Raw genomic sequence first — 11,349 nt, 5'->3', positions numbered from 1 at the left:
CATGGGGTCAGTGCCTCTAAGCCCCCAGATGTTTAAAGATGAACTGTATTTACAAACTGAATCCTTATAACAGCTATGAGGGCCTTTCTATGAGGTACACAAAATAACAATTCACACATAGCTCTCTTGCTGGCATATTAATAGCACACACATTTCAAAGCTTAACACATCTTCATGAATAACTATTCAAGTTTTCTCCATATATAGACGCCACACCTTGTTGTCAATAAATAATTCCACTTTAATGGCAAAGTAATAATTTAGACAGATACAGGGTGCACGTTTGCAAAAAAATATATGCAAGCTGGTTTACAAGCTAAAGGAACAATAAACCAATAGAAAATACATCATCCAGTTAAGTCCATTGACACCAAGTACTTATTGTTGGGGCTTTACAAAGACTACAAAACTTTTCAGATGATTTTATTTCACTGTTTCTGCCTATTTACATGATATGTTACATCAAAAATGTACAAAATATAAAATGTGTACAGACAAATGTTTCACAAACTAGTTTAAGTTGTAAACTAGGTGGACCTACTGGGATGTATTGCAGGAATTTGTTTATGATCATGTTTGGACTGTGTTTCTCAAAATGGCAGGGAAAGATTAGCAATTTTCTCAGATCACATATTATACAAGGGTAACTAGTCACTCATCCAGCTACATATATCGATGTTTCACAACAGATTTGATCCACGTTTGAGGCTTCAAAGTCAGGGTGACAACTCTATGTGCATAAATTCAGTTCAGATTTCCCTTAGGGCAATAGCACCGTGTGGAACCTAGAGACTCAGTGACGCTCTGAAACTGCACAGATGTCTCGTGTTGTTATTGTTCTAGAGCAACTGACCCACGGTGGTCGCAGAGAGTAGCACCAATTACACGTCCTGAAAGTGACACATTTTCACATGCATAGAACAAGTCTACACCATGGCCTAGCCCTTGGGTTTCACTAACTTACAACCTGTCCTGTGTGTGTGGTGGTAACTTCTCCAGTGACTCCAACCCGGTTTCATGCACTCTCTTTAAAGCCTGCCATGACAGATGTACTTTGGGACATTTTTACTTTTCCAGAAATGTACTGGCTTCATGTACAGTTTTGAAGCATGCTCACTCTAGCACTGACAGCTCCTGCATAGTCATAACAACTGTAAATACAGGACAAACACACCAGGTAATAACAGCTTCGAGGGTTTGCATTCTGTATTTGTTTGCAACGTACAGGAAATCTCAGCAAGTGAAACACCTCTTAACACCAACAGGATAACATACAATTTTTTTGTGTTTGTTTTGATTTGTGCAAGTTTTTAAAATTATTATTTACAATACCTACCCAGTAGACTGTGCAAATCTAACCTTCTTTTACAGTATCAACGCCTCCTCTTCCACAGTGACGTCACTGCTTCAGTGTTCTATAATGCTGAATTTCTCATGTACAACAACAGCAATCAAAACAACATGCTCAAAACTAATAAAAATAAAAGAACAGGGGAGGAAAGCCAAATGGTTGTGCTCATGCCGCATCTAGTGCGTCCAGCTCTGCTGGATAAGAATTTGAAATCTCCCGCCTTCTGAAACTCTTTCACCTGGAATTGGGTGGAATTTAGCCACATGTCTTTAGCTTTTAAGTGACAGTCAAAGAGGGTCTCTGGGTTACACGGATAATTTGGAGGATAGGCAAGGCAAACTACTCAAGGCAAAAATACTGATCTTTCTCCTATCCATTTCTTCAAAAAAAGATCTGGAGAGATGAGGCTACTGTGTTAACTGGTGTTGCTTGGTTGTAAATGAAAAGACAGTGGAAATTACCGACGGTTTAGGACTTAAACCGACTGTTAAACTGTTGTAGAAATCTGTTTTAAGGCAGTGAGACAGCACCATAGGAAATGCTCCTTCTTTCACTGAAAAGGCTCAAACAAATAAAGCCCTAAAAAAGCCTTTTGTCAGTGTTGACTAATAATTGGTATAAAACTCTTGTTAAGGGAGTGGGCAGGTGGCTTAAAAAGACCACGGTGGTAAAAACAACCTTATAAAACCTGTGACTCAGATACTAGACAGTTGGTGGAGCACATCATGTGAACATGGCAGTTGAGAACTACGTTGGCACTTCTCCAGCTTGCCACAGTAGTGTTTCCTGGCGGCCGCACAATTCCACGTGTGCTTCCGGAGGGCTGGCCTCTTGGCTTCGTTTTGGAATGGGGTGAGCGCGCAACACAAACACTACTGGAGCCCTGTGGCCAGCACCATGTGGCACAAAGGAGGGGGGATGGGTCAAGAGAATGGACCCTGCGTGGGGAGAACAGCTTGTCAGAGGAAATGAAATGAAGGGACAAAAAAAGGTCTGTACTGTAAACTTTTAAAGAGGAAAAAAAGAACGTCCAGTTTGGCTACCCCATGTGCAATCTATTCGGTTGCCTATCGATAGGGTCCTTTCCAGTTGTGTAATGAAGCCTTATATCACTCCACAGACATAAAAAGGCCTAGAAGTAAAATAAAGTTAAGCTTCCATTTCCATTTAGTATCTTTGCGGTTCAGACTTAATTCTGCTGCCTCCTTGGAGACCACGACTCTGGGTCAGGACCCTTGATAGGTGCTTTCATACTGGCAGTGGGTTAGTGAAAATACCTTACATTTTAAACGTTTTTAAAAAGCGTAGTCTTTCCCCCTAACTTTTTTCACCCTCTAGAGGGTAGATTCAAGAGATGTATCCAAAATGTCTTCCTGGTGGCTGGTGCTATCGCTGTCGCAGCTTTGTGTACCCGAGTAATTGGCTGCTTCTTGGAGTTTCATTAGCATGTTCATCTGAAGAAAGAAAAAGAGACATCGGATGCAGGCAGTGACGCACTGAGGACACCAGCCCCGTCAAACAGGAGGCCCTGAGCCAAGCTGAGGAACCGCCTCGCCCCGTCCAAGTGAAACGGGAAAGCAGTCTTAGATTTTTTACAAGTTGCCCCTGGCTCCTCCGTTATTTCTCCCAAATATGACTACAACACCAAACCATAAGGAAAAATAAAGCCTCTAGATCATTCTTTTATTTGGGGTTGTGAATGAATACTGCTCCAGCAGGGAAACTGGGAAGGAAACTGTATCACAGCTGGACATCTGGGCTCGTTGCTGGAGAGTGTGCCAAGCTTCCCAGCGTTTTGGCTGGAGAAGCAGAAAGCACTGAATGGCAACTGAAAGTCGTGAGTGCTCATACACACAGATGCACACACAAGCTCACACACACAGTCCCCGGAGAGAAGGGAGGGTGGGGTGGAATGGAGCCAGCTGCTGCGCACAAGCACACCATCTGCTGCTTAGGACCTGACCCGAGGGAGGGTGACTGAGGAAACAGACCATGAGTGTTGGGAGAGGGAGAAGGAAACAATCACTGTCAAGTTTCTGTTATTGCATTTCTGGCTAAAATATGATTGATATATCACTGACAACAAAACCACCTTCTGGAACAATAGCGGCTGTCTCAAGTTTCCCAGCCTTATAGGACAATGGCAATATTTGTTCCAGTAAAAGGACATATGCATGAAGGCACCTGGGGAGAAAGACAGCTAGCATTTCCATGTACTACAAAACAAAAGGCAGCCGCCTGGCTGGGTTTTCAATAGATCTGCAGATCCGCTGTAGGAGAGGGAAGTAAAAAAGAAAATTGTTTAAAAGCGAATTGTAGACAAGTGGTTCAACAAAGCACAGGATAACTAGTGCATTTCTTCATGACACAATGGATGCGCTTTCTTATCAAGGGTTTCTATAAAATGCAATAATCTTTGTATTATTTAATGCTTACTAATTTTGTTAATTTTATAAAAGATTCAAAGTCGTTCTTTTTCTTTGTTTTACGTCAAGAAATAGGTAATCTGATCCAAGCGAAAGGGGAACTCTAAAATTAAAGGAATTCTTTAGTTATACATTAGGCTACATATGTGTGTTGTGTTCAGTGTAAAATGTGTGTTCAAAAAATGCTTGTGACATTAATCATAAAATGGTTGTCACCCATTTCAGCAACAATGCCTTTCTGACAAAGAGGCTACATATCTTAATATTCTTCAGGAAAATAGTTTTCAATACAATTTTTGGTCTAACTCTCTGAATTTATTAAATCAGCTACATAAGAATACGAAATAAAAGTAGTTGGTGATAACCCCTTAAACTCAGCAAGCCACAGAGCCAAAATGTCTCCCTCCACAGTTTTTCTCTCTCCCTCTCTGTTTCCTCCTCTCTCTCTCTCACTCACATACACCCTGACCTTCATGCACAATCATAGTCCCTCCCTCTGTTCTTTTGTCAATCCCTCCCTCATTAATAGTTGGCTCACTATATGGTCAGGCATCTGGGTGAAGAGGATTTGCAAAACAGATCTCTGTTTCCAGCATCCTGCTGATTTACTAAGAACAGAAATGGCTAATGGATCCTGTTTAAAGGGTTATGGTTCTCTCTTAGTCACAAATGTTGGAAATTACTTGAATGCTGAATATTACAAAAGTTTTATATTGTGATGACAGTGTTCTTAAAGTCTTCATTTTTGAAAATGGTGCCATATTGTAAATATGTTCCATTAGAATAAGTTTCAAGTTTCCGATTCATCCCAAATGTACACAAGAGATTTGCTTTGCCTTCTCACAGTGTTGCCTTGTGCATTTAAGTCAAAGGAGATTTTAAGAGGAAAGTAAGGTTACATAGGATTCAATACACACTGGAATAAATAATTATTTCCTACAAAAGTATTTTCCTTCTCTCTTTCCCCCTTCTTCTTCCCCATACCCAGAGTTACAAATATAATGTCAATCATATGTAATATCTTGGTCAGGCTCTTATCATTCATGGTATTTACAAATCCGCTGGTCTCCCAACATCCATCCTCTTTCCTTTACCATTTCCTATATTCTATCATCAAAGTGATCCTTGTAAACTGCAAATCTAGCTAAGTCTCCTGCTCAGAAACTTTTGGTGTCTCCCCGCTCTCTGTATGATCAAGTTTTAACTTCCTACAAAGTTAAACATGGCTTGGCATGATCTAGCAACCGTAGCTTTCTATATAGCATTAGTTCCTCCTGCCCCTTTTGTTCTAACCCCACTGGTCTATATGTAGTTCCCTAAACTCATCATTTTTCTTATACCACCTGACAATGGTATACCTGCTGTATCCTTAATTTTGAATGTCCTCTGTCCAACCACATGATGAGCTTCTATTCATCTCTCCAGACCTAGTTCAAGCATCTCCTCTGTGAAGCTTACAACTTCCTCAATAGACTTCCAACTTTACTTAGCATGTACCCCATCATTGTTTTACTGTAATTTAGATAGGTTGATGTCTCTCTCCCCTACTGGACTGTGAGCTTCCTGAGATCAAAAATATCTTTTTCACCTCCTCATCACCAAGTGTTAGCCCTGAGTACATACTTACCACATATTAACAACTGTAGAATGAACAGTTAAGTTTACTGATGATGAATATACATTATATTTAAAAAATACACTGAGATATGCAAAAAAACTGCATCTCTGGATTAAAAAAAAAATTTCTGACATTAAAGTGGATTTTCCATAATATTTTATTTAGATTGTACTACAAATATATTTTTACCTTATGTTAGTAATTGTAGAAATATAGAGAAATAAAAACAGATACTGAATATTTACTTTCTTACCAGAATGTGCCTGATCCAAAGAACTATTTTTAGATAATAAGTCTTTTGCCTTTTTTTTAAAAATCTTTTTTCCTTTTAGCACATCATACATTATAACCCTTTGTTTCTTCCGATGTTTAGCAGATTAGGAATCAGGGATTTTTTTTTTACCCCAATTTTCACTCAGAATGGGAGACTCTGGATCTCTTTTCCGTACTGGAAGATGAGGGCACGCAGAGCCAGGGAAAGGAGTGTTCGCGGGGTTTAGCCGACCAAGGCTGTGGAAACTGGGGAAGCTGAGGGCAACCCTAAGGGTCCCACACTCTGCAGGTTAACTGTGATAATAATTGTAAAAAAAACTTCTCCTTGTGCGAAAAGCACTTCTCCATATGTGAAACAGAGAGACAGAGAAGGAGAGGGAGGGGAGAGAGTAAAACTTTGTTGATGAAGAAATTTTGGCTTTATGGCTCACTCGGTTTAAGTGGTTATCACCAACTACTTTTATATCAGGTAAGGCTCTACCTGTGTGATTTTATTTAATAGGAATTTATTAAAGAAATTCATGTGAAATAATCCATATTTATATCCTAAGGCTTATATTTACTCTATTGTACTTCATTCTATCATCAGTTATTTAGTGCATGCTCACAGTTATGCTAGATTCAAACCAATTTCACCACTGCTGTTAACTTCTGTGTATGCACTAAAGGGCCACATGCTTCTTGTGAAAATATAAGTCCAGGCCCTCAAGTACTTTATAGACTTGAATATCAAAGTTCCTAAATAGGATATTCCTAGACTCCAAGAAGATACAGTATATATTTCTGTAACATAGTGGAATTCTTTTATTTTCCATTTTCTGTGTGTATGTATTTTATTGGAGAAAAGATATTGAAAATTTATCAGATTATTCACATGTAACCCCCAAACATTAATAATGACCAACCGAAATGGTGACAATATAGTGTTTGGGTTGCTGGTGTAAGGGTATCCCATAAATATGAAGTCATTTTATGTTTTTGGTATAGCCTTAGATTATGATTTTAATAATTTTCTTTTTATTTGTTTTAGGTAACATAATGACCTTTATCTCATTATGTTTTCTTTCTGTATTGATTGTGCAAGTTCAATAATCTCTTTAGTCATAGAATGGTAAGTCAACAAACACACTATATTTGATATCAATCTATAGGAAGTCATCTAGAAAAATAAAAAATAAATACATAAAAATTAAAGTATTTTTCCTAATAACGCCAAGTACTTAATATCTGCAGAGTATTCATACTTTGGAGTTTTATCAAATTTTATTAAGCCATATACAATTTTAAATTGAATAAGGCAGGGAGAATAACTTCCCTTTGATTTCCAAGTCAGTCTATTCTTCTTTACTGTAGGCAACAGAACACTAATTCTAAATTTAGTCAGACTAAATATGTAAACCACTCTTTAGTTCTTTATGTGCATGTTAGATTATATATTTTTTTCTTCTTTTAGGGAAAGAATTGAGTTTTCTCTTAAATACTGAGAGAATTTAGTCATGCATTTTAAAAATTTTATTATCTTTTCATATACTTTTATACATAATAAGAGAAAAATTATGGTCATAAATGCAACCTGGTTTCAGTGTTTCTTGATTATTTTTGAGCATACAAGTTTAGTTTTTCATTTTAAGAAATTCACCCAATGAAAATAAAGAGTTAAAAATGAGTATCAATTTCAAAACAATCCCAAATATTACTTAAGATAACTAATGTCTTTGATACAAATGACTAAACACTAATGACCACACACTGTAATTGAGAGTCCATAGAAAGAGTAACATATCAGCCTCTTACCAGGGGATCCCCCTCCGCGTCAGTCTGTGGAATGTGCTTTGAGGTTGTGGCTTCCTTAGTGGAGATGCAGCCCTCATACCCGACATCTTCTGGTCGCAACTGAAGTAACGCTGGGCCCTCCTGAGGCAGAGATGCCAAGCTCCATGGGTAGGTTGCAAGTACCCACTTTGAGGGATCTTCCCAAGGTGCCCGTTTCCCATACATCTAAAAGGGGATCACATATTTAGCACATAAAAAATGCATTTCTATTTAGTAAAAAAGACGGCTGCTAGTTGAGAGATTCCTTTGCACCCTGAGTTTTTATGGGACTTTCAAGGGAATTACTGTGCTTATGCAATTCTCCATATTTTAAACATGTAGCTGCTTACATAGGTCACTTTAGACCCGAAGGCTAGAGAAAATAAATATGAATATTGGGGAGAGATAATCAGCATTTGGGGGAGAGTGTGAGGGGGGTTTTCAATAACATGTTGAAATGAATGTCTACATTTCTTAGTAATTTTACAAACCAAAAGAAAACTCAAAGTTGAAAAAAAGTCCCAATTATGGAAAATTGATAAAGCTATACTAGACACTAAACACAGCTCTCTACTGAAGTGCAATTTGGAAAGATGATCAATAAAAGAGATATTTTTTCCTCTGTCTAGTTCACTTTACTCAAAGTTCCTTTAAAAATTAGAATACTTTCCCTGATAACCATCTTCCTCATATTAACTTCATCTAATAATCTCATTGCATCTTGTAAAAACTCTTTTTTGATGTTTATTTATAAGGCCAGTAGTAAAAGAAGAGAAAAAAATGGAAAACAAAAGCATCAACTTTGTTAGGACTCATATGATCAATGATTAAAGGGTAGTAAAGCCTGGTTAAAATATTGGTGGTGGGGCAGAGGGGAGAAGATGAATCCAAGAGATGTTAAAACCATATTGGAAAGGGCACACTGAGGAGACAGAAGTTGATGGGACTTCATGAAAAAAAGCATCAGGCCACATGGGGAGAGAAAGAAAAGTTAAAATTAAGAGGGCAGTAGCGTGGGTACACCAGTTATTTAATTTGCTTCCCATCTCCCCATGATGTGTTCTACTGAGGGCAATTCTGCTTACCAAGTGCATATTTGGTGCCAGATGGCACACTGTGAGGTGTTCTATGTGGCTTGTTGTGGTTCAATGAGACAAATGCATATGGTGGACAAGAAAGCCTTGGAATTGTCCTTTGGGTTTCTCCTGGACAAGATGATGTGATTGTGAAGCCTTGCATTAGGAAAAAGAGTCCAGGTCCTGATACATGCGCTATTTCCTTAGGAGATTATGGTGAGGGTAGCAATCATTAAATTTTTAAATTAGTTCTCTTGTTTGGAGCAGAAATTTTCTCTTAGTTAAAAACTTACTTAATAGAGATGTAAAACATAGCTTGCTCTACAACTTAAACTAATTGAAGAAAATGTGTCGTTCTGGGAAAGCAAATGTTATGGGAAGAATATGAAAGTCTAGAATCAACCGATGCGAACATTTTAAAGAATCATCAAGGACAGCAAAATAGGAGGTGATCAATCAAAAGGTAAGCACACCCAATTCTGTATTTCAGAATTCAACATATTTAAAATATAATTTAAAACAAAGAAACTTTAATATTGAGAATGAGATGAACTCATTGCTGCTATTTCAAGAAAAACAGAATCACCTGAATAAAAATCAAAATCTGTGCATCGCTAGGGTTTTTTCTAACCAGAACATCTGGCAGAGAATATTCCCCATATGGTTCCTCACCAAAGCATCAGCCTTTATTTAAAATGATATGTTTTTATTCCTATCAACTCTGATTTTCATCTTTGCAATTAGGTTTTGTTTTTTCCACCTTTTGCTCCATGTCAAGGTTCTTTGCTGCCAGTAGTAGATCCAAGAAAATGGTTCATGACATATGTGATTCCTTTTCTTCTTCCTCCTCCAGAAGACATGTATGGACCACCCCAAAATGTCATCTGCTAGTGGACTTCTGGATTAGCACAGCCTTAGCAGCAATGAGAACTGTCTACCCACCAAAACATTTTCTATTTTTTACCTTTCCCATGTACTGACTTTTCTTCCCAAACTCCTTGTATCACAGTTGATTCAGCACTCACAATAGCCTACTACTAAATATCGAGCAAGAAACTTGAACATTTTTGTCCCATATTATTTAAAATAATAATAATTTTGGGACTTCTGGTCAAGACGGTGGCATAGGTAAACACAGCTTATTTCCTTGCAAACCACATCAAAATTACAACAAAATTATAGAACAACCATCACTCAGAACCATCAGAAATCGAGTTGAATGGAAGTTTGACAACTATGGAATTAGAGAAACCACATCCTCCCAGACTGGCAGGAAGGGCAGAGACACGGAATGGGCTTGTCCCACATACATGTGTGGTAGATAAAAATTTGGGAGGGATATCTCAGGCATGAGGAATCCCAGACCCACACCAGACCCCTAGCCTAGGGTGCCAGTGCCCAGAAGATAAGTCTCCATAACTTCTGGCTGCAAAAACCAGTGGTGATTGAGTCAGTGGAAGAAACTTCTGGAATACCAAGAAGTTCCTCTTAAAGAACCCACATATGGACTTATTCAGACTCACTTCCTCTGAGCTCCAGCACCAAGTAGCAGCTTGAAAGGCACCAGCGGCATATGGGGAGGAACTAAAGGGGCTGGTATCAAGGCAAGAGCTAGGGGACCTATTTCCCACAGAAAGATGGGCAGAGGCCATTGTCCCTTTTCTGAACCCTTCTCCCACTGAACCACAGAGCCAGCAGGTGGGCGCCCTCTCTGAGACTCCATCAACTTGACTAACACTGTTTGCCCTGCCCTGGAGATCCCCTGAGGCTCTCTCCCACCCAACTTACAGCTGTTAACAGTAGTTTTTCCAGATGAATGTCTGGTCCTGACTCAAGCTTCAAAACTCCTTAAATCCTTTCAAACAATCAACAGGGGGCCTCAGTGAGCCCCCAGGCCTTGTACTTCCTGCTCAGGGTCCCAGGCCTGGGGTTAGCAGCATCCAGCCTAGATTCACAACTTGGCTTTACCTGAGAATCTCTAAGCCCAGCACAAGTAGCAGCCATCTCCGATTGATTTACACCTCAGGAAAGCTGGCCCCAGGCAAAACACAGGTTGGGGCTGACCTTGGCCTGCACCACCTGGGAAACCCCAGGACCTGTGCACCCAGTGGACAGCTAAAGACCATGTAGGAGCATCACCACCTTGTCCCTGTACAGCTTATCCTTCATGGGAGGATGGAGGTTGGTGGTCAGGGGTCACAGCCAATCTTTACAACTGACTGGCCTGCATAAAATCCTCCCATTGATCTGCCAACAGCAACCAAGGCTCAACTACAAAAGGAGGGTGTACTCAGCCCACATGAAGGGCACATTTCAAATACCCAGCTTGGGTGATAGGGGAGGCTTTGCCACTGAACCCTATAGGACACCTACTACATTAGGCCATGCTACAGACACAGGTAGTCATAGCAGCTCTACCTAATACACAGAAATAAACATAGGGAGGCTGCCAATGTGAAGGGACAAAGAAACGTGGCCCAAATGAGAGAACAGATCAAAACTCCAGAAAAAAGTGCTAAACAAAATGGAGATAAACAATCTATCAGATGCAGAGTTCAAAACATTGGTTATAAGGATGCTAAAGGAACTTAGTGAGGACCTCAACAGCATAAAAAAGATACAGCCAGAAACAAAGGATACACTAACTGAAATAAAGAACAATTTGCAGGGAAACAACAGTATGAAACAGGATGAAACTGAGAATCAAATCAATGATTTGGAACATAAGGAGGCAAAATCAATGAATCAGAACAAGAAGAAGAAAAAAGAATCACCTCCCCAAAAATATATGGA

The 11,349-nt window shown here is 39.2% G+C and overlaps 1 protein-coding gene across 2 annotated transcripts in view; it reads right to left on the bottom strand.

The window, feature by feature from the left end:
• Positions 1-282: 282 nt before the first annotated feature.
• Positions 283-11,349, bottom strand: part of NAV3 (neuron navigator 3) — a 324,575-nt gene continuing 313,508 nt past the window's right edge. For both annotated transcript variants that reach the window (XM_054580143.1, XM_054580145.1), the window contains 2 exons: positions 7,463-7,666; positions 283-2,805 (listed from right to left, as the gene is read on the bottom strand). In XM_054580143.1, coding sequence (XP_054436118.1) covers positions 2,686-2,805; positions 7,463-7,666 — 324 coding nt within the window. In that variant the 3' untranslated portion in view covers positions 283-2,685. The remainder of the gene's footprint in view (positions 2,806-7,462; positions 7,667-11,349) is intronic.

The sequence above is a fragment of the Pteronotus mesoamericanus genome, unplaced genomic scaffold (assembly GCF_021234165.1).
Source record: "Pteronotus mesoamericanus isolate MK-2021 breed Mesoamerican mustached bat unplaced genomic scaffold, CSHL_Meso_final contig_56, whole genome shotgun sequence".
NCBI classification, from domain to species: domain Eukaryota; kingdom Metazoa; phylum Chordata; class Mammalia; order Chiroptera; family Mormoopidae; genus Pteronotus; species Pteronotus mesoamericanus.
The sequence above is the reverse complement of the archived record's forward strand: the minus strand, read 5'-3'. Positions and strand labels throughout refer to the sequence as shown.